General features: G+C 42.2%; 1 protein-coding gene across 4 annotated transcripts in view; it reads right to left on the reverse strand.

Annotated features, from left to right (window-relative positions):
• Tspan15 (tetraspanin 15) overlaps nucleotides 1-27253 on the reverse strand; it is an 85264-nt gene that overhangs the window by 22361 nt on the left and 35650 nt on the right. For 3 of the 4 annotated variants that reach the window (XM_021259510.2, XM_021259507.2, XM_004846186.4), the window contains 3 exons: nucleotides 25605-25652; nucleotides 20463-20579; nucleotides 19236-20019 (listed from right to left, as the gene is read on the reverse strand). In XM_021259510.2, coding sequence (XP_021115169.1) covers nucleotides 19870-20019; nucleotides 20463-20579; nucleotides 25605-25652 — 315 coding nt within the window. In that variant the 3' untranslated portion in view covers nucleotides 19236-19869. Of the gene's footprint in view, nucleotides 1-19235; nucleotides 20020-20462; nucleotides 20580-25604; nucleotides 25653-27253 lie in introns of those variants that run through there. The other variant, XM_013072931.3, reaches the window with a different exon arrangement.

Raw genomic sequence — 27253 nt, forward strand, 5'->3', positions numbered from 1 at the left:
AAAGGACCCACGGGTCGTGGCTGTAAGAAACTAGATCCCATGGCAAAAGCTATTGGACAGAACCAAAAGAGTGGTGGTCAAGGCAGAGGCTTGAAAAGATCCAGGCTCTGGGACACCCCCCCTCCCCCCCAAGGATTCAACTCAGGGCCTTCACACTAAGCTACATCCTCAGCCCTTTGTGTTTTTTTTACCTTTGGATAAAGTATTGCTAAGCTGCCCAGATGGGGCTCAAACTCGCAATCCTCCTGCGTCAGCTTCCCTCATCTGCAGAATGGGTGATCCTACAATAAGTCTCTCCATACAGAGAGCTGGAGTGCAGCTCCCAGAAAATGGGGAGGGGGTGTGGAAGGGTTGGGGGCAGGGTCTCTGAGCTGAGAATGACCTGGGTCAGTCCAGAACCCCACAGACAGAAGCGGAAGCGCACTGGATGGGCACCCTAGGCACAATTCCTACCCTATTTGACCCCACGCCCCTTCTCTGGAACACAGTGCCTCTGGACTACTGTGGGTGATGAGGCAGCGCACAGCAAGATGAAAGGGGCAGGTGTTACCTGACTGGCCATGGGCAGTAGAGGGGGTCACCAAAGTATAGGCTGTTGGTGCACAGATGAGGAGGGCACAGTTCATGGGCATCCTGAGGCCCCCATGCCACAGGAAAGCCAGATAGTTTGCCTCACCCATCACCAGTCCCCTCAGTCTGGGACAAAGGCAGGGGCTGGCTGGGCTGTCAGGGGTCACTTGGGGTCTGTCTCCCGGGAGGTGTACCTCCCCAGCCCTTCATCTATCTATCTTTCTCTCTCTCTTTCTCTTTCCTTCTCTCTCCTTCCTTCCTTCCTTCCCTCTCTCTCTCTCTTTCTTTCTTTTTCTTCCTTTCTTCCTTTCTTTCTTTTCCACTACTTGGAATTGAACCCAAGACCTTTGCACTGAGCTACATCCCCAGCCCTTCTTATTTTTTATTTTGACACAGGGTTTCACTAAGCTGCTGTGTAGCTCAGACTGGACTCAGGTGCAGTCCTCCTGCCTCAGCTCCAACTGCTGGGATTACAGGCGTGCAGGACTGTGCCTGTCCCTCCTTTACCCTTTGCCTTCTGTTCTGATCTGCTACTATGTGTCAGGCTCTGGGTGAGGTGTGGGGTCACAGTGGGGCTCAGACACCTTTAGGCTCCATCCTGAACTCTCTCCGCCCCTCTTGTACTGTATCCAGGACTCAGGATCCAGCTCCGAGCAGGGCTGGGGGTGCCTCTCCGTCAGCTTCCCCCACACCTCTCACTTCCTGCCACAGAAACCAGATCAGTACTCAGGCAGCGCCACCCAAAGCACAAGGGAGCTCATGACTAGGAGCCACTCTTTCTTTCTTTTTTTTTTTCCTTTTTTTGATTTTTTTTTATTAGTATGTGTCTCTAGTACAGAATAATCAGTCCTCGTGTACACGTTGGTACGTGTACTCAACATATCTTAATATTTTATCCCCTTCCCCTCTCCTTTTTTTCTTGGTCCCTTTCCCATTTGCAAAAGATCTACTTCTTGTTTTCCATTATCTATGTTTATTTTGCTCTATCTATATTTTAGGTTTCTCATATAAGAGAAATCATGCAATATTGAAGCTTGTGCATCTGATTTCTTTCTCTCTCTTTTTCTTTCTTTCTTTCTTTCTTTCTTTCTTTCTTTCTTTCTTTCTTTCTTTCTTTCTTTCTTTCTTTTTTTCTTTCTTTTTTGGTACCAGGGATCGAACTCAGGACATTGTGCTTTGGAGGCAGGTGCTGGAACCACTGAGCTAAATCCCCAGCCCATGATTTATTTCATTTAACATTACTGTCCCAAGGTGCATCCATTTTCCTACAAATGACTCCAATATATCCTTCTTTGCAGCTGAGTAGTACTCTAAAAATGCCACAATTTCTTAATCCATTCATTTATTGATGGATATGTAGGCCACTTTTAAGATATAGCTATTGTGAATTATGCTGCTGTAAACATATGTATGCATGTTCATATGATGCACTATATCCTCTTACCTTTTGGGAAGAGACATAGAAGGGGAACAGCTGAGTCAAATGATGCCTTATATCTTTTAGGAAGATACATAGAAAGGAAATATTTGGATCAAATGGAATTTCTAGTTTTAGTTTTTTGATGAGTCACCACACTGATTTCCATAATGATTGTATTAGTCTACATTCCCACCAATAGTGAAGGTTTCATTTTTTTCCACAGCCTCACCAGTATTTATTATTATTTGATTTCTTGATGATTGTCATTCTTTCAGATGAAAACTCAGTATTATTTTAATTTGAATTTCTCTAAGGGCCAGTATTTTTGTATTTCTTCATCTCAGAAGTGTCTGTTCATTTCAGTTGCACACTTTTTGATTGGGTCTTTTATTTTGGGGAGGGTCAAATTTTCTTGAGTTCTTTATGAACTCTACCCATTAGTCCTCTGTCTGAGGAAGAGCTGGCAAAAATTTTTTTCCCATTCTGTAGATCAATGATGGTGAAACTTTTAGAGCTTTCAATGATACAAATAGTCCAGTGCACTACACGTGCCATAGGTTCGCCACCACTGCTGCAAGTTGTCGCTTCATTCTGTTGGTTGTTTTCCTTGCTGTGCAGGTTTTTAATTTCATATGATCCTATTGTCGATTCCTGGTATTCTTTTTTGTGTAATTAGGTTCTGTTCAGAAAATCCTTGCCTGGGCCTATGTCTTCAAGAGTTTTACCTATTTTATTTTTCCGAAGATTAAGTGTTGCTGTTTTTAATATTTTGATCCATTTGACTTTAGTTTAGTGCATGATGAGAGACATGGGTCTAGATTTAATCTCCGTGTGGATAACCAGTTTGTTTGTGTTTTTTGTTTTGTTTTGTTTTGGTACCAGGGATCAGACTCGGGTCCTTGCACTTGTGCAGTAGGCAGTGAAATCACTGAGCTAAATCCCTGGCCCTGGATAACCAGTTTTCCCAACATGTCTTAGTTGCTTTCTCATTGCTAGGACACAATATATGACACTCACAATTTAAAGAAGAAAAGATTTATTTTTGCTCACAGTTTGTAGAAGTTTCAGTCCACAGTCAGCTGGCTCCAAGGCAGGGTGGCATGGCAGAGGGGCAACACAGAGGAGAAACAGTCCATGGCAAGGCAGGCAGGAAGCATTGAAGCCTTCTTCTTCTTTCCCTTTTTATTCAATCCAGGGTGCAAGCCTACTGGTTAGTGCCACCCACACCCAGGGTAGGTCTACTCTCTTCAGTAAATCCATCATCCATACCCCGAACTGTGCTAAACCAATCAGTGGACTGATCTAGTATCAAACACCCATGATCCAGTCACTCCCAAAGGCTCCACCTATGAGCACCTGAGGCTTTGTGGGGACATCCAGATATAACCCATAATACAGTACTATAGGGAACAGGGAAGGGGACATTGTCAGAACCTCTGATGTGGGTCCTGGCCTCCTGTGAGCCACTACAGCACAAGGCAAATTAAAGAATAAAGATGGAAACTAGATTTAGAGTGAAGAAGCTGGGTCATGGGGCATGATCAGGGATGCTGATGGCAGCAAAGACAATAGCCCCCAAGCACATCTAGTATTTATTGAACACAATCATGGGAAGGAATAGAGAGCTGGGTATGCTTTGAAGTCATCTAGTGAAATACTGCTGAACACCTGGCATAATGGCACTAGGCAGGGCTGTTAGGGAGTGAGCACTGTTTATCTTGCTTAGATAAAACAAACCAGTACTGGGACTGGGTGCAATTAGCAAGCAATCCATCAGGTCAGTGAGAAGCCATAATTCAGGGGAAAAGATTTTAATTGGGGTCACACTGACCTCAGCTGCACATAACTCAGCAGAGCCCTGCCACTTCACAAACCAGGGGCTAGGTTTCCATGGCAGCCACTGGGGGAGGGGCTATATTGCCCAGTTTACCGTATGACATGCCCATTTGAGTCATATAGGGCTTCGGTCTGACTCCTGATATAAAACAATACAACCAAATTATGGAAAGCAAGAAGTAGGTGCCACTCATAGCCCACTAGTACTAGGCAGGAATGTCTGGTACACAGCACCATTTGTTAAAGAGGCAGTCTTTCCTCCACAGGTAAGATTTTTGTCAGAGAATAAGTAGCTGAATGTGCTTGGAGTTGCTTATTCATTCTCCATTCTCTTTCATTGATCTACATGTCTGTTTTTGTGCCAATACTATTCGGTTTTTATCACTGTAGCTTTGTAGCATCACTTGAAGTCCAAGATTGTGATGTTTCTTGCTTTGCTTTTGTTGCCCAGAATTGCTTTTGCATTCTAAGTCTCTTCTGGTTCCATATGAATTCTATGATTGTTTTCCCTAGTTCTGTGAGGAATGCTATTGGTATTTTGATGAGAGTTGCATTAAATCTGTGTATTTGTTTTTAGAAGTATGGGCATTTTTACTACGTTGGTTCTACCTATCCAGAAACACTGGTCGTCTTTCCATTTTCTGATGTCTTCAATCTCCTTCAGAGTACTATAGTACACTTAGAGGTTTTTCCCTTCCTTCATTAGGAAATTCCTAAGTATCTAATTTTTCTTGATGCTATTGTGAACGGTATTGTTTCTCTAATTTCTTGGTGAGTTTATTATTATATCCTGCTATGCTACTGAATTTAGTTATTAGTTCTAGAAGTCTTTTGGTGGAATTTTTTTGGTTCTTCTATGGAGATCATGTTGTCTGCAAATGATGATAATCAACTTCCTCCTTTCCTATCCATATTCATTTTATTTCTTTCCTTTGCCTGATTGTTTTGGCTAATGTTTTGAGAAATATATTGAACAGGAGTGGTGATAGCAGACATCCTTATTTTAGAGGGAAAGCTTTCAGCTTCTCTCCGTTTACTCTGATGTTGTCATTGGTTTGTCATAAATGGCTTTTGTCAGATTGAGATAAGGGTCTATTTTCTTCATGGTTTTATCATGAATGGCTGTTGGAATTTGTCAACGGCTCTTTCTGCATCAACTGTGATTTTTGTCCTTACTTCTGTTAATGTGATGCATTACGTTTACTGATTTGTATATGTTGAACCATCCCTGCATCCCTGGGATAAATCCTAGTTGGTCATGATTATGATTTTTTTTTTATGATTTGCTGCATTCTGTGTTTTTGTTTTTGTTTTGTTGTTGGGGGGGGGGTGTTTGTTTGTTTTTTATATCAGGAATCAAACTCAGGACCTTGCACTTGCTAGGCAGGCACAGAGCCACTGAGCTAAATCCCTGTACCTGCTGCATTTTGCTTGCCAATATCTTGTTGAGGATTTTTGCCTCTATGTTCATTAAAGAGATAGGGCTTATAGTCCTCTCTCTCTCTCTCTCTCTCTCTCTCTCTCTCTCTCTCTCTCTCTCTCTCTCTCTCTCTCTCTCCCCCTTTCTCGGTTGGGTCTCTCTGGTTTTGGAATCAGAGTAATGCTAGCTTCCAAGAATGGCTTTAAGAGTACTCCCTCCCTTTCAATTTCATTAAAAAACTTGAAGAGTACTGGTGTTAGATTTTCCCTAAAGTTCTTGTAGAATCTGGCAGTGAATCTACTGTGACCTGGCCCTTTCTTAGATGATGGTTTTTTAAAAAAAATTATTATTACTTCTTCAATTTCATTGCATATTATTGGATTGTTTGGGGGTATTTATATCTTTTTGGTTCAGCTTTGGTAATTCATATGTATCTAGAAATCCATCTATTTCTTCTGAATTCTCCATTTTATTAGAATACAGGTTCTCAAAGTAGTTACTAATAATCTTCTGGATTTCAGTAATGTTCATTGTGATTTCACCTTTTTCATTTTTAATTGCACAAATTTTTGTCTTTTTTTTTTTTTTTTTTTTTTTTGCTAAGATTGGATAGGGGTTTGTCTACTTTGCTTATTCTTTCCAAGAACCAGCTCTTTGATTCACTGATTCGTTGCAGTTTTTTAGTCTGACTTTACTAATTTCTGCTCTGATCTTTATAATTTCCTTCCTTGTACTAGCTTTGGATTTGGATTATTCTTGTTTTCCTAGGATCTTAAAGTTCATCATTAGGTTATTTGTTTCAACTCACTCTGTTTTTCTGATGTGAGCATTACAGATAAAATTCCCTCATAGGACTGCTTTCCTTGTATCCCATAGGCTCTTGTATGATGTACTGGCATTATCATTTGATTTTAGGAATTGTCTAATTTCCTTCTTGATTTCTATGACCCACTAATTATTCGAGAGGGTATCTTTTATTTTCCATGTTTGCATAATTTCTGTAGCTACTTTTGTAATTGATTTCTAGTTTAATTTCACTATGATCTGATTTGCATTTACTTAAGTATGCTTTATGGGATAGCATGTGGTCTATTTTGGAGAAAGCCCCATGTGCTGCTGAGAAGAAAGTGTATTCTGTTGTTGTACACAACACTCTATAGGTATCTATTAAGTTCATTTGTTTAAAGGTTTGGTTCAACTCTGATTTTTTTTTTTTTGCTTAGTTGATTTTTTTTTTTGTAACACTGAGGTATTGAGGTCCCCTTTTATAACTGCGTTGGTGTTTATCTGATTTTTATGTCCAGTAGTGTTTCTTTTATAAAGTTGGGTGCACCAGTATTTGGTGCATATATGTTTATAACTGTTACCTCTACCTGTTGAGTTGTTCCATCAAACCACATGTAGTGATCTTCTTTGCCTCTTCTGATAAGTTTTGGCTTGAAATCTACTTTGTCTGAAATTAAGATAACCACTCTTGCTTTTCTCTGGGTTACTATTACATAGAATTACTTTCCATCCTTTAATTTGTAATTTGTGAGTTTCTTTTTGGATTAAATGTTTTTTTATATAGCACATCACTGAACTTTGTTTTTTGATCCATTCTGCCAATGTGTCTTTTGACTGGGGAACTGAGTCTATTCACATTGAGAGTTATTACCAGAAGAAACTGACTTCTTCTTGTCATTGCATTATTTTCCTGTTGCAAATTTCCTCCTCTCACTTCTGCTCAATTGCTCAACTTGCCTGGTGTATTCATTCTACTTGACTTATTGGCATTGTTAGCTTCATTGTCTCTTTTTAGGATATCCTTGAGGATTTTTTCTAGTGCTGGTTTGGTAGTTAAGAATTTCTTGAGGTCTTTTGTCATGGATATACCTTCAATTTCTCCATGAATTTTGAATGATAGTTTTGCAGGATATTTAGGTCTGGTTCAGAAGTTGTTTTCTTTTAAGACTTGAAACACTGCACTCCAAGTTGTCCTGGCTTTTAAGGTTTGTGTTGAGAAGTCTGCTGTAATTCTAATGGCTTTCCTGTTATAAGTTATTTGTTTTTATCTAACAGCTTTTATGATTCTGTCCCTATGTTGGTTCTGGGACTTTGACTATGGTGTCTCTTGGAAAGGCTCTCTTTTAATTGTAGCTATTTGGGGTTCTATATGCCTCACTTATCTGTATGTCTAATTCTTTACCTATATTTGGACATTTTTCTGCTATTATTTTTGTAAACATTTGTGCTGTCTTCTGATTTTTCTCTTATTCCAATTAATCTTGGATTAGTCTTCTTTGCACCATTAAGCAACTGTTGGATCTACTTTTCATGTTCTCTTGTTGTTTTTAAGGCATCTCTGAATAATTGGTCTCTGACTGCAGCTCTATATTCTAATTCTGATACTCTGTCCTTACATTAGTCCCTTCTGCTGCCCATACTTTCAATATAATTTTTAATCTTCTGAATTTGTTTGAAATCTTTTCATGGATTCTAATTCTTTGCTAAACTGGTCATTCATGTTTTGTCTCATTTTTCTGGTCATTCATGTTTTATCATTTTGTTTAACTCGGCATTCTTTGTATTAGTGTCTTCTGTAAGCTCCCTGATTGTTTTATTACATCCATTATCTGTTCCATCATATCTTCTGTGACCCCAATGAGCACCTTTTTAATGTTTTTAATCTCTCATTATCCTTTTGAATAACTCAGTTGTGTGTCTTTTACTTTTCTCCCTCTATGCCCCAAGGATCAACTTTGGGGGAGTTGGGAGTTTGGGGAGGCATTTCATTGCCTTGCCTTCTCGTGTTTCTACTTTTTTGTTTTATATGGTGGTGAAGTTTGTGGGAACTTATAGTTGAAAGACTTTGCTAATATGGAGACCTTTTTAGTTAGTGCCTGCTTTTCAGTGATGTGCTCTAGGCATAGCTAACTATAGCCCTTCACCTCTGTTCTAAGATCTGACTATCTCCCTTATTTTGGGAGGGAAGGATGCAGTGTAATTGGTCCAGCACCCAGTTCTCTGGGAATGGGCCACAGTATTGTTAAAGGCACAAAGGTAATCCAGATGTTGGCATACAGAGAAAACCTATTGATAGCAACAACTACATGACCCTTGCAATAACAAGTAAATCAGCAACAATAACATTATTCAAGACAAACTGGATACTGATATACTACTATAAGAACTAATAATGTACCACCCTCCACCATAGAAAATATATCTATAATTATAGTTTAAACACTAAGACAAACCAAATATTGACACACCATAAATATCTACTAAATGTGACAACTATACCTCCAATAACAATAGAAAAGAATTCAGTAGTAATAACATATAGTTAACTATTTAAAGATCAATAAAGCTTAACAGTGATACTAATAAAGATATAGTGCAGTGATGGTGAAACTATTAGAGCTTTCAGTGATAACAAACAGCCAGGTGCAGCACATGTGACACAGGCTTGCCACCACCCAGGGGTCAGGAATGGGAGAAATAAAGAAGAAAAATTAAACAATAGGAGATGAGAAGGAGGAGAGAAAAGTCAGACAAAGTCTGCTATTAAGGAGTAGATGGATATTTACAGAATTAGATAAAGGTGACAAGAACAAACAAGAAAAAGATAAAAGAAAAAAAAAGAAAAATACAAAGAATAAAAAAGACAAATTAATGGGAGAAAATTAAAAGCAAACAAGAAAGAAAGAAGAGGGAGAAAGGAAAAGGGAAGAAGAAAAATTTCTGAAACCCCAATAAACCTGTGAAGAAGAGGAGGCAAAAAAAGAAAATGAGTCCAAAAGTAGAAGAAAAAAAATTTCTCTAGGAAGAAAAGGGGCAAAGGGGAAGGAAGTGGGAGGGCTAGGGGAAAGGATAGAAGGGAATGGGATTAATATGAGAAAAAATGGAAAAATAGGAACAAAATCTTTGTAAATAGGGAGGACTGGAGGGGTAGAAGGGAGGGCTGGGCAAGGGTGAAAAATAAGAACCAAGAGAGACTATGTAAAGGTGTAAATTTCCAATGATGAATGTCATTATATTGTATACCTAAAATGTACCAATGATTAGAATGAATAATCGATAATGTAAAATAGGAAGAAAAGGTCCAAAGGGGTAGGGGTAGTGGGAGGGGCAGGGGAAAGGAAAGAAGGGAAAGGAAAAATGATGAAATGGAAAAAATGGAAACAAAGTCTTTGTAAATAGGGAAGGGTGGAGGGCGTGAAGGGAGGGCTAGGAATGGGGAAAAAATAAAAACCAAGGTGCATTATGTAAAGGTACAATTCCCAATGAGAAATGTAATTGTGTTGTATACCTACAATGTACCAATAAAAGAATTTAATACACACACAAAAAATTTCTCTATATTTTTGAATGAGTAGTTTCTTTCCAGTATCTACAGTTTTGGGATCCAGCACATCACAGTTTTTTCCATCTAGCTTTATGGTCTGTGGGCTTGTGCAGTGCTCCTCTGTTCCAGAGGCCCTACGGTTTGCCCTGGGCTGTGGTAACTGTTCAAGCCAAGGTGTGTTCTTGCTTATGTTGGTAGATGGGAGAGGCAATCAGACCTTTGATGTGTGCTGGATGTAGTAGGCAGCAGTTTGGGTTCAGGTACTTAATGCTGGCACCTTCAGACCCAGCCAGTTCTGAATGCATCCCATTCCTAGTCTGGCTTCTCATCACAGAGGGCAGTGCCCATGTCCTTCCCAGCCTGAGCTTAAATTTCACAAGGGTTCTCTAGTCTGCTCCCTGTCCATGGCTGTCTCTCACCTAGTCACTGTGGGAAAGTTATACTGGGAACCTTGAAGTGATATTGTTTTTTAGTTGTCCTGAGTTCCAGTCTTAAATAATCAACCCCTTCCTAAAACAGTGTCTGATTAAGTACTGTGGTAATATGGTGGGTGCTGCCCTGGATTCCCTCTCGGGCTGTTGCCTGTTGTGTAGATGGAGTCACCTCTTTATCTGTTGGCCCTGGGCATTTACTCTGCATCTGTGGAGGCAGCTTCTCCTTCACAGAGTGTCCATACTACTTCACTTTTTTCTCAGGATTGTGGCCCCCTTTTTTTTGTGTGTGTACCAGAGATAGAACTTGGGTCCTTGCAAGGCATGCCATGGAAACACTGAGCTAAATCCCCAGCCTTGTGATCCATTTTTCCAATTTCTCTGTAGCTTCTAACTTTCCTGCCAATTCCTCCCCAGTTCCCAGCAATCTACTCAGCAATCTACTTCTGTTTTTCTCTTTGCCAAGTTGTTATTTTCCAAGTATCTGGATTCTGGATCTCAAAGAGGCTGAATTTTGTGCTGATCACTACTGCACCATTTTCTTTACTCTCTCCCACCCTTTTTCTCTTTAAGAGATGACCCTCACTACGTTCCCCAGGCTGGCCCCAAACTCCTGTGCTCAAAGGATCTTCCTGTCTCTATCTCCTGAGTAGCTGGGAAGGGCACAAGGAATTAGGGAGGGAGACTGCATGTTACTGAGGGTGGCCAAGGATAGTCTCTGAAAGGTGACACTGGCCAGATGTTGAGTTGTCAGTTGAATATATGAGTCCACAGGAGATGGGCCATTTGGGGAGTCACATGTTTAGGCATGGTCTTCAGAACCTCAAGGCTGGATGAGGTTACCAGGGTGAGTGCAAAGGCAGAGGAGGCCTTAAGATGCTAAGAGGCTGGGGTAGAGGCACTGACAATGAGGCTCAGAAGGAGCCACCACAGAAGTAAGAAGAAAATCAGGCAAGGTGGCTGGTGTCTTGGAGACAACAAGAAAGCATTTCAAGGACAGAGTGAGTGGTCAGCAGGCCAATGCTGCTGCCAACAAATCAAGATGAGGAAGGCCAGGAGGACAGTGGGCTTAGCAATGCAGCAGCCACTGGTGATCTTGGTAAGAGCAATTTGGGCAACAGCATGGGAACAAGAGTCTAATTAGGGAGGTTCAGGAGTGAACAGGTGGGGAGCGGGGGCAGAGATGAGACACTTGTTCAAAGTGGCCACTGGGAAAGGGAGGAGGGGGTGGCTGGAGAGGGAAGACTGAGAGATCTTTGCTTGTTTTAAGGTGGGAATAATGCCAGCTTCTTTAGATGTTCATGAGAGTCAGTCAGCTGGTTCTTTGAGAAGATCAATAAAATTGATAAAGTGCTATCAAGACTAATTGGAGAAAAGAGGAAAAAAGACAAATTCCCAATAAAAGGAATAAGTGAAATGAAATCACCACAGTATCTACAATAAAAAAGAAATGTTATGAACAACTTTTTTGATTTTTTTAAAATTATGGACAACTTTATGCCCTTCAATTTGACAATTTAGAAATGAACAAATTCCTTAAAAGACTAAAGCACTGAAGCTCTCAAGAAAAAGATAAATAATTTTAATAAATTTATTATATCCATTACAGGAACTGGATTAAGTAGACACAGTAGTGCATGTCTGTAATTCCAGCACTCTGGGGAGCAGAGGTAGGAGGATCACAAGCCCAGCCTGGGTAACTTAGTGAGACCCTGTCTCAAAAAAAAAATGCTGAGGATGTAGCTCAGTGCAATGGTCTTGTTCAATCCCCAGAAGAAAGGGCAAGGGAGAGGGAGAGGCAGAGAGAGAGGAAGAAGGTCACAAAGACAGGGTAGAGGGAGGAGGGAGGAGAGTGGAAAGGAGGGACAGGGAGGGAAGAAGAAAGGTAGGAAGGAAAGAGAAAAAAGAAAAGAAATTGGATTAATACTTTAAAATCTTTCTTCAAAGAAAACTTCAGCCCAGGTAGTTTCATTAGTGAATTTCGTCAAACTTTTAAGGAAGAAATAACTCCAATCTATACAAACTCAGAAAACTGAAAAGGAAGGAAAACTTCCCAACTAATTCTATGAAGCCAGCAATACTCTGCAAAACAACAGACCAAGATATGACAAGAAAACTACCCTCCTGAACATAGGTGCAAAAAATGCATACAAAATTTTATCAATCAAATCCAGCAGTATCATAACAGGGCAACGCACCACCACTGACTTCCACCCTGGAGCTCATCCCAGGAATACAAGGTTGACTTAACATTCAAAATCAATCAACGCAACTCACCCTATTAACATATTTTAAGAGATGCAGAAAAAATATCTGACAAAATCCAACATCCAGTCAATAAAAATTCTCAATAAACTAGAAATACAAGGAGATTGATAAAAGGCATCAATTAAAATCCTACACCTACCATTATACTTCATGATGAAAGATGGAACACTTTCCCTTAAGATCACAAACAAGACAAAGATGTCTGCTCACACACTTGCTATTCAACATTGAATGAAAAAGGATGGAAAATCCAGAAATAAGCTCACTCACATATGAACAATTGATTTTCAACAAAGGTACAAAGGCAAGTTAATGGGAAAGATCTTCTAATAGATGCTGCTGAAGCAACTGGCTACTCATACACAAAATAAATTAATTTGGGTCTATACTTCGTATTATATGAAAAAATTAACTCAAAATGGACCACTGACTGAAATGTAATGGATTTATATAATTATAATAAAACTTTTTTTTTTTAGTACCGGGGATCGAACTCGGGTCCTTGCGCTTGCGCAGCAGGCAGCAAAACCACTGAGCTAAATCCCCAGCCCAGATAAAACTTCTTTTAAAATGTAGGAGAAGGGCCAGGGATTTAGCTCAGTGGTTTTGCTGTCTGCTGTGCAAGCACAAGAACCCAAGTTCGATCCTCAGTACCAAAATAAATAAATAAATTAATAAAATAAAATGTAGGAGAAGCAGCCCAGAGGAAGGGGCTTCCAGCCCACTGTTCCACCGCTCCCAGCCCAGAGGAGGTGAGTCGCATGGGCACCAACAGCACAACCCCCTCCCCCACCATAAAATGAGAAGACATGTAAATAAGTCTCAAAACCAGACTTCCAGATCACCTACAGCAAACCCAAAGGGAAATGAGATGGAACAATCTGATACTCAACCATCTGGACTCTATGAACTAGCAACAAAAGAGGATCTGGAAAAAATGAAATCAGAAATAATTTCTCTGATAACAGCAGAGATTGTGCCCATAGTACAAGGCATGATTAATAAATCTAGAGAGGACACAGATAAAAAAATAAGAGGAGCTGAGGAACATGATGGAATCCCAGCATAGGAAACAAATGGAATCCATAAAACAGATACAAACAGATTTCCAGGAAATTAAAAACCCCATTGAAAGTCTACACACCAGAACAAGCCAATGTGAGGACAGAATTTCAGATATAGAAGATAAGATTGCAATTAGTGGCCAGGAAAAGAAAAATTGCTTCAAAATTGTAAGGAACCATGAGAAATTAATCCAGCAATTTGCTAAACGATGCAAAGAAGAATAACACAAGACTGATTGGAGTCAAAATAAATAAATTAATTAATTTTTTTTTAAAAAAGACTGATTGGAGTCAACGAAGAAACAAGAGAGAGTGCAGATGAGATATAAAAAAAAAAAAACCGTTCACAGAAGTGATGGCAGAAAACTTCCCAAGCAGGGGGAAAGAACTTGACATACAGATAAGTGAAGCATATAGGACTCCAAATGGCCTTGATAAAAAAAAAAACCTACACATAGGAATATAATTGTTAAGATTCCAGAAACCCAACAAAAGAACAAAGTTCTACAAGCAGTTAGAGAAAAGAAACAAATCACATACAAAGGAAAGCCCATCAGGATCACAGCAGACTTCTCAATGCAAACCCTCAAGGCAAGAAGAGCTTGGAGTGACCTATTTCAAGCCCTAAAGGAAAACAGCCTCCAACCCATATTGATGTACCATGCAAAATTATCTTTCAAATTGATGGAGAAATAAGATACTTTCATGACAAAAAGCACCTTAGGAACTTCATGAATACCAAACCAGCACTCCAAAAAGTTTAGATAATATCCTAGGAACAGACAATGAGGATCACAACCCCAGGATGCACAGCAGAATGAATCCATCAGGCACAACAAGAAATTAATTGCAAAGGAGGAGAATCCAACAAAAAGAAAAAGTCATGAACTCCAGCTCCCTAATGAGTGTATAATTCAATCTTGTTATTGTACTGATTAGTATTTTTCTGATTCTAGTGTTGCACACCTTTCCTTGTGCTGTACTGGCTATTTATCATCTTCTTGTGTCTACTTTTTAATTGGGTTGTCTATTAATGAGCTGTAAGAGTTCTTTATATATTCTAGTCATAGGTTATATGCATTATAAATATGGTCTCTTTAAGGACTACTTTTCATTTTCTTAACGATGTCATTTAAAGTTCTAAATTTTGATGGAATCTCATTTTTCAATTTTTTTCTTTTATACATCATGTTTTTTATGTCCTAGGAAATTCTTGTCTACCCTAAATTCATAAACATTTTCCTTTATAATTTCTTCTTCTTCTTCTTCTTCTTCTTCTTCTTCTTCTTCTTCTTCTTCTTCTTCTTCTTCTTCTTCTTCTTCTTCTTCTTCCTTCTTCTTCTTCTTTTTTGCTCCTTTTTTTTTTGGTTTTTTTTGGTACCAGGGATTGAACTCGGATCCTTGCACCTGCACAGCAGGCAGCAAAACCACTGAGCTAAATCCCCAGCCCTTCCCTTATAATTTCTTCTTAAAGTTTTATAGTTTTAGTCTTTCATATTTAGGTTCATAGATCCTTTCAAGTTATTTTTATGTATGGAAATAAAGGGTTGGGGTTAATTTTTTACATATGGATACCAGGTATTCTAGTGTCATTTGCTGAAAACACTATCTTTTCCTCTGCTCTTGAATTGAGTTTATGTTCTATAAAGTTAATGTTAAATAATCTTTCAAAACTCAGTGGACCATAAATGTGTGGTTCTATTTCTAGATTCTCTGTTTTATTCCAACGATCTGTATGCCTTTCCCTACACCAACACTGCCTTGATTACTGTAGCTTCAGAGGAAGTCTTAAAATTAGGTACTAAATGTCTTCCAACACTGCTTTCTTTTTCTTTTTACTTTTCTAGGTCCTTTGTACTCCTACATAGCTTTTAAATTTCAATATCCAATTCTTCATTTATAGCACATATACATAGACCTGAATTTTTATATATACCTTGTGTTTTCTAATCCTGCTAAATTCAAATACAAGTTCTAGGGGCTCCTAGAGATTTCTTTTTGGGTTTTTTTTTTTTTTTTTTGGTGCCGGGGATTGAACTCGGGTCCTTGTGCTTTCACAGCAGGCGGTGAAACCACTGAGCTAAATCCCCGGCCCTGAGATTTCTTAGTATTTTCTCTGTAGGTGATCATTTCACCTACATATAAAGATTTTACTTCTACCTTGCCAATCCTATCTTAATTGTGTCATTTTATTGCCAGACTATTTTGGTTTGGGTCTATGTTTCAAAGTTTAATGGACAGATGAAGAGTAGGCATAGCTGCCCTTGTTCCCCACCTTAGGGAGAAAGCATTATATCTTCTCCATTCATATAAGGCGTTTTTGCTGGAAGTATGGAGTACATGTCTTTTATCTGTTGAGAAGGTTCTGTTCTACTTCTAGTCTCCTGATAGCTTTTACCATGAACAGCTGTGGAATTTAGTCCAATACTTTTTCTCCAACTACTGACAGGATCATATGGCTTTTTCTTCCTGCTTTAAATGTTTGATATAATTTATCAGTTAAAATGTATATGGGCCTGTTGTTGTCATATAGGTAGGTTTTCAAGCCAGGAATGTATTTTAATAGGTTCTATTCAAATTTTGTATTTCCTCCAGAGTCAGGTTCATTAATTTATCTTCCAAGGTACTTCTTAGAAGTTGTCCAATTTATTTCAAAAAAGATTTTTGTAATATGCTTTCTACATCCTTTTAAATTCTGTAAAATCTGTGGTCTTGTCTTCTAGATCTTGATATTATAATTTTTAAAAATGTATAATTGATATTCTGTAATAGGAAGAGAAGGTCTAAAGGAGTAGGGGAAGTTGGAGGGGTAGGGGAAAGGAAAGAAGGAAAAAGAAAAAATACGAGAAAAGGAAAAAAAATGGAAACAAAGTCTTTGCAAATAGGGAAGGGTGGGCAGGGAAAGGGGAAAAAAATAACCAAGATACTCATGTAAAGGTACAAGATCCCAATGGTGAATGTAACTGTATTTTATACCTAAAATGTACCAATAAACTTAATAGAAAAATAAATAAATAAAATGTAGAAGAAAACCTTTGTGACCTTGAGCTAGGCAAAGATTCCTAGCTATGACACCAAAAGCAAGATGCACAAAAGAAAACCTTGATAAATTGGACTTAAGTTTAAAACTTTTGATTTTATTTTTTAAATCACTCAGAGAAACTGGGAGAAAATATTTGCAAATCATGAATTTCTGATAAGGAGCTTCTATCCAGAATATATAAAGAGTACTCCAAATTGGGTAATATGAAAAAAGGCAATAAAAAAAGATTTCAACTGATACTTTACCAAAAAAGTATGTGGATGGCAAATAAGCCCATGAAACAACACTCAATATGATCATTAAGGAAATGCAACTCAAAAAGCCACTGAAATAGCGCCACACCCAGTAGAATGACCACAGTTGTGACTGACCATACCAAATGCTGGAACTCTCGCACATTGCTGGTAGGAATATAAAATTGTATGACCACACTGGAAAACAGTTCAGCAGTTTCTTAAACAAACATACACTTACCATGTGATCCAGCCATTCTACTCCTAGATGTCCAACAGAAATAGAAGTTTTTTATAAAGATACAAACACAACTGTTTGTAGCTGCTTTATTTATAATAATAATAAAACTCTGAACAACACAAATGTCCATCAACATGTGAATGGATAAATTAACCATGATACAGTATATCCATACAAGGGAGTACTACTCAGCCATAAAAGGATTTAACTGATATGTGCTACAAAATGAATGAATCTCAAAATATTTGTCAAATTAAAGAAGCCAGACTCCCCCCTCAAAAAAAAAAGGAGTCCGTATTGTATGAATTCATTTTTGTAAAATTTCAGAGAATAAAAGTAACTCATGGCGACAGAAGGCAGATGGTAGATGAATGGGGGTGGAGCAGACAGTGCTGGGCTGAGGGCTATAATGAAGAGACTGTAAAGGTATAGGACAACATTTTTCAGGGTGATGGCTGGTCATCATTTTTTTCCCACGGTACCGGGGATCGAACTCAGGACCTTGTGCTTTCAAGGCAGTCATGGTGACACCAAGCTAAATCCCCGGCCCCTTCATCTTCTTGATTGTGTTGATGGTTTCACTGACATCTACATTTGTCAGTTTAAATATGTGTGGTTTCAATGATTAGAATGAATAAGCGATAATGTAAAATAGGAAGAAAAGGTCCAAAGGGGTAGGGGTAGTGGGAGGGGCAGGGGAAAGGAAAGAAGGGAAAGGAAAAATGATGAGAAATGGAAAAAATGGAAATAAAGTCTTTGTAAATAGGGAAGGGTGGAGGGTGTGAAGGGAGGGCTAGGAATGGGGAAAAAATAAGAACCAAGATGCATTATGTAAAGGTACAATTCCCAATGAGAAATGTAATTGTGTTGTATACCTACAATGTACCAATAAAAGAATTTAATACAAAAAAAGTGTGGTTTCCATTGAGTATATGCCAATAATGTTATAAGTTTTGAGCATATTATTTTTGTAATTTATGTACAAAGCCAACCTTCCTTAATGTATTTTCCCTTATAATTATACAACAAAAAATTCAAAACTGAACCCCACAAATCTCTGGTTTACAAATATTGTGGGTGGAACAAATATTGCCATTTCATAAGTGTGTTATGGTGTGGGAAAAGGACTCATTTGAGGACCACGCTGCCATCCTCGTAAGACAAGATGGCACCGTGCTGTCACTGGCATCAGAGCACAAAAGGGCACAGTCTCAGGGGAGTCCACAGTCACAGGGCTGGCAAAGCCTCCCCACCGGCCCCGTCTCTCGCCCCTGAGAGGTGAGTGACTGCAGTTTGGAAGGAAGAGAGGAGATGCATTTGCTCAGCCATCGGGAGTGGGCACCCACTGAGCCCTGGCGCACAGATGCAGCACTGGAGGGGCGTCAGCAAGCAGCAGCAGAAAGAGGGCAAGGCAAGGTGACCCGGTCCCCAGATTCCAGAGTAACATGACCTTTACAAGCAGAGTCTGAGCGTCCCAGGCCCCCTCACTCCTTCTGCTGTTCTGCTGCTCCTAAAGGCAGCTGTGTTCTCCCCTCTGGGCACACAGAGATTCCTCAGAGAACAGTCAGAGCCCCAGAGCCAGGAGGCCACGAGTCCACAGCCCAACCTGACCTGGTGTCGCATCAGTGGCTTCGATGGTGTCCCTTGGGAAGCACTGCACCAACCACCCCAGGCTTTGCACACTTAGTAGCACATGTACACGAGGCAACAGAGGCCATGGAGCAAAGGGGCTGCATGACTGGCCATATGCCTTAGTGAGTTACTTAACCACCCCGTGCCTCAGTTTCCCCATCAGCAAAATGGAGATAACAAGAATGACCAAAAATAGTTGGGCTGATCAAGCACTCAACCACTTCATTTCTGGATGTTCAGGGCTATTCCCATCCTAGTGTTGAGTTCTTCAGGTCTGGGACTCTTGCTGTTTTATTTCTATTATCCTACCTTCTAAGAAAATCTATAAACCATGTCTGGGGCTATGCAGCTTGGAGGACTGGTCCACGCAAGTCCTGCCACCTCCAGCAGGGGGCGATCAGCACCAAGCTTTGCTTGGCGCCAGTCCTGGGGGCCCTGCAAGTGACTTACATTGCCGTCACGCAGGCGGGTTTTGGGACACTGCTCCTTCCCAGAGCCTTGGCTGTCCTGCTTCCCCATCATGGGGCCTCAGGCCATACAACACTCAGCCTCAGTTTCCCAGTCTGTGAAAGAGGGGTTATCCCTCTGCCTCCTGCTGAGGTGTTCCCTGGCCCTGTGTTCCAAACTGCCCCAAACCTTCACCTCAGAGTGGTCCTCCTTCAATCCTTGCACCAAGGGGCTTCCAAGTCCACGTGGAGGCCTTGCTCACCCACTCCTCACCAAAATGGCGCACTCAAAAAGCCAAAATAAAAAAAAAATCATGACTTTATTGTTTGATTAATGAACTGACTGGTGGGGCAAGAGGGGCGTGTGGGGGAACATCTGGCTTTGGGTAGTCAGAAACTCCTGTTAACCATATACAAAACACAAATGTTACAAAAGTCATGTATAAAATGGGTCAGCAGAGCAGCGCCCTTGCAAGGGGCTCAAGGCACAAGAGAAATGGCCCGCCCAGGTGCCTGGGGCGTGGCCAGGGCACAGGGACCGGGCTGCACGCTGCTCCTCCTGCCCCATGGAGTCACACTCTTCTCTCTCCGCTTACAAATCACTGCAAAACTGCCCTCCAGTGGGCCACAACGACCACGACAAAGGCACTGCTGGAACAGGCACTCAGCTCCCCTTCACCCCACAGCCCAGGCCTGGAGCGTGGATGCCAGGGTACACAGGCCCTGCAGTGTGGGGACAGCATCCAGAGCACGAAGCACTGGAGAAGCCTCTTAGGAGAGGCTCAGGCCACCCCTGGGGCCAGTGACCACGGGTGCCACTCACAGGCACACGGCCGCAAGGGCAGAGGGGCCACAGTGCAGCCCTGTCCCGCCTGAGCAGACCAAGTGCTACCACCTGGCACAGTCCTGTTGGAGCCACTGTCCCAGGCAGGGCCCTAACTGGGGTAGCACAAGCAGCACCCTGTGCCCACCGCCTCCACTCTGGGCTGGGTGCCAGGTCCCAGGAGCCCGTCGGTGACAGAATGCTCTGTGATGATGTCCTCCACTCGGGTGATATACAGGAGCGTTAGCAGCACCCCCAAGAACTGCAAAATCAGGGCAGCGCTGGTGAGTGCCTGTGTGCATCAGGGCAGCCCTCCTGAAGTTCCCAGGCCCCAGAAATGCAAGCAGCCAGGCTGAAGCCCTCCTGGCACGGGGTGGCCTGGGAAACCCCCACAGCACAGCACCCCCACTGCCCAGGCAGCCCAGCCTGCACCTCCCTGTAAATCCTGGGGACCTCCCGGGTTCCACCAGCCTCCTCCCCAGCCCTGCCACCTTATGACAGGGACCTAGGGCAAGCTGCTCCACCCTGCCGAGGCTCAGTCTCCTCTGGGAAACGGGCATGAAAATCACATCTCCCTCACAGCGTCAGAGGAGACGGTGCCCAGGGAGCACCGGGGGTGATCTCGGTAACCATGGTTACTGTCACTCACCCCCTCCCTCCAGTGCCCACCCCAGCCGACTCCACCCACCCTTGCCAGGTGCCCACCTGGGGGAGCAGAATGCCCAGCAGGAGCCCCGCCATGATGGTGTAGTTGTCCATAAACCAGATGAGCACGGCGTTGGTGCAGCCCCGGACGTAGATGACGTTCTGCACGCTGAGGCGCTGCACGGAAGGGGCGGGTCAGCTGGAGCTGGACTCGGGCCGCACTCACACACGACATGGGAGGGTGACCCGAGCCGCTCATTGTCCAGCATCGGGAGCGCTGGAAACATTATGGTGGCACTTGGGGTGTCTGAATGATTGGCGCTAGGTACTGAGGACCTGCAATGGCTCGAGGCAGTGCCAGCCCACAAACAACTGTCTAGCCTACAGGCACTGGTGTGGGTGAAAAACTGGTCCATAATCTCCTGAGCTGAAAGTGTAACTATCTCCAGGCAAGGTAAAAATTAAGTGTCTTCTACATTGCTTTATTTATTTATTTATTTATTTATTTATTTTGGAACCTGGGATCGAACTCAGGTCCTTGCGCATGTGCAGCAGGTGGCGAAACCACTGAGCTAAATACCCGGCCCTACACTGCTTTAATACACAATAAACTTTCCAGACCCACTACTATGTAAATGAAGGAATAATCATATAGGCTGAGTACCCCTAACCCAAAATCTGAAATGCTTCAAAATCTGAAAGCTTTTCAGCCCTGCTGCGATGCTATAAGTAGAAAATTCCACATCATGAAATGTGTTTCATGCACAAAATGATTAAAAATTGTGTATGAAAATCGTGCATTAGAAGGTGCATATGAAACATAAATGAATTTTATGTTCTGACTTTGGTCTTATTCCCAAGATATTTTATTATTAATGAGCAAATATTCTAGAATCCTCACCAAAAAATATCTGAAATCCAAAACTCTTTGGTCCCATATATTTCAGGTATGGGAGATGCAATCTGTATTCTGTTCAGACCTTTATCAAGAATTGGTCATACTTTTTATTCACTGGCTGACTGACTGATACAGGCTCTCACATTCCTGGGCTCAAGTGATCCTCCTGCCTCAGCCTCCCAAGTGGTTGGGACTATATTTGGCTCTTGTTTACCACTTTAAAAAGACCACATCAAAACTAAATACCCCAACTACAGTCAGTGAAATTAAAAACATAATTAAAAATTTACCAACAAAGAAAAGCCCAGGTCCTGATGGCTTCACTGCTGAATTCTACAAGATATTTAGAGAAGAACTGTCGCCATTACTCTTTAAAGTCATCAAAGAAATTGAAAGGGAAGCAATACTTCCAAATTCATTCCTGGAAGCAAGTATTATTTTGATTCCAAAACCAGGGAAAGACCCAACCCAAAAAGAGAACTACAGGCCAATCTCCCTAATGAACATAGATGCAAAAATCCTCAATAAGATACTGGCAAACAGAATACAGAGGGTCATCAAGATGATCATACACTCTGACCAAGTTGGATTTATCCCAGGGATGCAAGGATGGTTCAACATATGTAAATCAATAAATGTAATACACTATATTAACAGAGTCAAGGACAAAAACCATATGATCATCTCAATAGATGCAGAAAATTCATTCGATAAAATTCAACACCCATTCATGATAAAAACCCTGCAGAAAATTGGAATACGGGGTCTTTATCTCAACTTGATAAAGGCTATCTATGAAAAACCAACAGCCAACATCATACTAAATGGTCAAAAACTGAAAACCTTCACACTAAAATCAGGAGCAAGATAAGGATGTCCACTATAACCACTTCTGTTCAATATAATTTTGGAAACATCAGCCACAATAATTAGACAAGAGAAAGAAATAAAAGGAATAAAGACAGGAAAGGAAGAAGTTAACCTGTCATTTGCTGACGATATGATACTTTACATAGAAGACCCAAAAAACTCTGCCAGAAGACTTCTACACTTAATTGACAGATTCAGTAGAGTAGCTGGATACAAGGTCAACACTCAAAAATCAATAGCCTTCTCATACACAAATAACAAACTCACTGAAAGAGAAATTAGGGAAACAATCCCTTTCACAATAGCGTACAAAAACATGAAATATCTAGGAATCAGTCTAACGAAGGAAGCAAAAGACCTCTACATTGAGAACTACAGCACACTAACAAAAAGAGATCAAAGAGGATATAAGAAAATGGAAAGACATCCCCTGTTCCTGGGTAGGAAGAACCAATATAGTGAAAATGGCCATACTTCCAAAACTGCTATACAGATTCAGTGCAATCCTGATTGAAATCCCAACAGCGTATTTCACAGATCTACAGAAAACAATCCAAAAGTTCATCTGGAACCAGAAGAGACCTAGAATAGCAAAAGCAAAAAAATCTAAGCAACAGAGTCATGGCAGGGGGTATCACAATTCCCAACTTGAAACTGTACTACAAAGCTACTGTGATAAAAACAGCGTGGTACTGGCAAAGAAACAGACCTCAGGATCAGTGGAATAGATTAGAAGATGCAGAAACAACTCCAGACATACTCAGCTACCTCAACTTTGACAAAAGAGCCAACCATCCTCACTAGAGGAAAGATATCCTTTTTAATAAATGGTGTTGGAAAAACTGGATTTCAACTTGCCAAAGATTAAAACTAGACCCTTATCTTTCACCATGCACTAAACTAAAATTGAAGTGGATTAAAGATCTAAATATTAAAACAGAAATACTAAACTTGCTGGAAGACAAGTTAGGCAGAACGCTCAAAAACACTGGCATAGGAAAGGACTTTATAAACAAATCCTCAGTAGCTCGGGAACTAGCACAAAGAATCAACACCACAAGCGCAAGGACCTGAGCTCAATCCCCAGTACCAAAAATAACCAAAACAAACAAAAGTTATTCCACAAAGAATCAACAACTGGGATCTCATCTTATTAAAAAGCTTCTGCACTTCAAGAGAAACCACCAACAGAGCTAAAAAATAACCTACAATGTGGGAAAAAAATTTTACCAGCTGTTCCTCAGACAATATATATATATATATATATATATATATATATATATATATATAATAGAGAGAGAACTCAAAAAAATCAGACCTCCCAAATATAAAGACCCAATCCAAATATGGGCATCTGAAATGTACAGACATTTCTCAAAGAAGTAAAAGCAGCAAATAAATATATGAAAAAATGTTCAACATCACTGATCATTCGAGAGATGCAGATGAAAACAACACTGAGATTCCACCTCACCCCAGTAAGAATGGCTGCTATCAAGAAATCAACCAATAACAAACGCTGGTGGGGGTGTGGGGAGAAAGGAACCCTTCTCCACTGCTGGTGGGAGTGCAGACTGGTACAACCACTGTGGAAATCAGTATGGAGATACCTCAAAGAACTAGGACTAGAGGTCCCATTTGACCCAGCTATTCCCCTCCTGGGTATCTTCCCAAAGAATTAAAGAATCAGGGGCCCAGGATTTAGCTCAGTGGTGCCGATGCCTGCTACACAAGTGCAAGATCCCAAGTTCTATCCCCGGTACCAAAAAATAAATTGGGGGCTGGTTATTTAGCTCAGTGGTTCCGCCACCTGCTTCACAAGCTCAAGGACACTAGTTCGATCCCTGGTACCAAAAAAAAAAAAAAAAAAGAATCATACCACAGCCATATATGCGCACCCATGTTTATAGTGGCACAGTTTGTAATAGCTAAAGCTTGGAAACAGCCCAAGTGCCCATCAACTGGAGACTGGATAAAGATATGGATTTTTTTTTTATAAAATGGAGTACTACTCAGCCATAAAGAATGAGAAACTAGAGACATTTATAGCTAAGTGGATGCACATTGAGGCCATACTCTTAAGTAGGACACACATGTGTAAATACCGAATAGTTTCTCTGGTGTGAAAAACTAAAAGTGTAAATAATCAAAATGTGTAATTGATATTGTGAAATAAGAAGAAAATGTCTAAAGGAATAGGGGAAGTGGGAGGGGTAGGGGAAAGGAAAGAAGGGAAAGGAAAAAATATGAGAAAAGGAAAAAAATGAAAACAAAGTCTGCAAATAGGGAAGGGTGGAAGGGGTGAAGGGAGGGCAGGGGAATGGGGACAAAATAAGAACCAAGATACAGGTGCAAGATCCCAATGATGAATGGAACTGTGTTGTATACCTAAAATGTACCAATAAACTAAATGGGAAAAAAAAAAGACCATGTCAATGACAAAAAGGATCCCTGTGATAGATAGTCACCAAGACAGCCCCCCTGTATCCGGGGCCTCAGTGGTGTCAGTCTCGGGGATCTCCCGCTCTGCGCAAACTGTTTCACTGTCTTCTGCCGCATCTAACAATAGCCTGAGCTCTTATGTGTTAAAATCTGTCATGGAGGGGCCAGGGATTTAGCTCAGTAGTTTCGCCTCCTGCTGCACAAGCGCAAGGACCTGAGTTCGATCCCCGGTACCAAAATAAATAAATAAATAAATAAATAAATATAAAATAAAATCTGTCGTGGAGCTGCACATTGCATTATTTTATTTCTCCATTGTCATGGTTAGATCATGATGCTAACCCTTTAGAAACTGGATATGTAGGCAGATTATAGTACAGTGTCTATAGGTTTCATTTGGGAATAATAAATAGGGCATTACGAAGCGCTGTTATACAAGCCAGCCATCAGCTCTGGAGGGCTGAGCACACTGCTGGTCGCAGATCTCGAATTGAATGTGTGCTAGTGTGCACTTCTAATGTGTTCCTGTGGGTGCTATAAGGCTGGTGGAGGGACCCCACTTTGTAAGCCAGTGCTGAGGCCTCTCAGGCCACCTTCATTTTTACTCCTTTCCCAGCATGGCCCAGCTTCTCCCCTAAGCCAGGCTGGCTGCACAGAGAGCCTGCCATTCCCCAGGAACTCCTGGGTCCCAGGTGGAGGGAAGCAGGTGAGCTGTCTGCCAAGTGGTGACCCCAAGGTCACCAGAGGCCACCTGGGGCTGAGTCAGGCCGGGCACACAGCATGCTGGCAGGGGCCACAGTGGCTTCACATGGACAAGCCCGGAGGAGGCACTCAGCAGGGCATGGCAGGTGGCCTCTCCAAGCTCCCCAAGCCCTCCTGTGCCAGCAGTCCTGCCCCCAGGGCAGTCACCTCAAAAGCCCCCCGTGCCCCTTCCAGGGGGTTGGGACAGGAACACCAATGTTTCTGGGGGGAGAGGATTTCAAAGGCATTACCTCCTTGTCGATAGTTTTGTAGCCACACATGGTGTTGATGACATCTGTCTGAAATAGAAACATAACAGCTAATACACCGTGTGTCTTCGCTTCCCCTCCTCCAGCAGCAGCCCAGAAACCCAGAGAAAAGCAAGCTGCCCTGGGTCCCCAGTGGGGTCCAGTCGCAAGCCACTGTTTTGCTCCCATGGTCACACTTCCTACAATATTGCATCTTACGAAGGAACACCTGGGACGAGAGCCCCGCCAGCTGAGGGCAGAGCTGGCCACACTTCCCTGTCCCCTGAGACACTGGCCTCACTAGAGGTGGGAAGTTCCTTCCTGGGAAGGGAACTGCTTTCCAGGACCCCCAGCTGCCGTTTAATTTAGGACCAGGGAAAGCTGGGGGCCCAGACCCAAACCCCGTCAAATGCCTTCCCAGGCAGGCCCCGCGGCACAGGCCGGCAGGGCCACTCTGTGTCACCGCCCATCCCCAGGTGGTCTCCACCCCTCTCCATAAGGTGAAAGAGGTACATCCCTGGGTCCAACCCATGACCCTGCCAGCGTGTCCCTCCCCATCTAAGTGAATGCTCTGTGGGGCTTGGGGGCCACAGGCATCTCTCATGGCACAGGATAGCAACAGCTGAGAGGCCACTGTGGCCTCTGGCATCACACCTCCTGCATCCAGGTCCAGCTCTGCCACTCAAGATCCCTGCACTAACCTCAGTCAGCCACCAAGGCAGCAACACACAGGGACCCCTGATAAGCAGCTGTGGAGGGACTGAGTGAACAGACTCTTCCTTAGAGTCCCGGGACAGTCAGTGAACCCACCTCATGGGCTGTTTGGGATACCAAGTGAGATGTGCATGCAGCATACTTTCTCAGGGCCAGGCGCAAGGAAAGGCACTGGCTGGGGTGACACTGTTCATGACCTCAGTCCTTGGGAAGGCAAGGAGGAGTTGGGCCTCAGATGCCATCCAGGTCACTCTAAATGGTTCCTCCTCCAAGACCTCCCCACAGGTGCCCTCAGACTCAGCGACACCCAGTGTCCAGGGGGCACCAGGTCCATCGGTGTTTGTGACCCTTCCAGGCCATAAACATGGCCCTCTGGACAGGGTCAGGTCTGGGAGCAGGTGCGGGAGGGAATGATGGGCACAGGGCTTCCACATCCTCCATTCATTCATCCGTGCATTGAACTATGGTGTGGTAGCCACACTTCTAGGGACTTGGAATACAGAAGAACAAATTCCCTGCCCTCGGGAAACTCCCAGTCTGGAAGAAGAGACATGAACATAACACAGAAGTAAATGACACCGAACAGAGACATGGTAAGAGCAGCTTCACCAGGCAGCCCTGGATGCAGGACCACGAAGGCACAGCTCCTTCACCCCAGTACAGGACAGTGCGGAGGGATCACCTCATCGCTTCAGCTGAGGCCCCAGCCAACTTCGTGGAAGCTGCACTGTTGGTTGCTCAACGTTTCCCCCTGCTGCCTGGCTTCCAGCTCTGCCCGCCCAATAACCCTTCTGCTCACTAGCCAGCATCTCAGAGTCAGCACCCCCTGCCATTCAAGGGAACACAAGAGTCTCACCCACGGCCTGCAGGACACCCATGACCTCCCTCTACACCTCCCCCTGATGCCCATGGACCTCCTCAAGCTCAGTCTGCTTCAG

This window comes from Heterocephalus glaber, unplaced genomic scaffold (assembly GCF_053883595.1).
Source record: "Heterocephalus glaber isolate CG9 unplaced genomic scaffold, H.glaber_assembly_v1.0 deba00001497, whole genome shotgun sequence".
Taxonomy (NCBI): Eukaryota; Metazoa; Chordata; class Mammalia; order Rodentia; family Bathyergidae; genus Heterocephalus; species Heterocephalus glaber.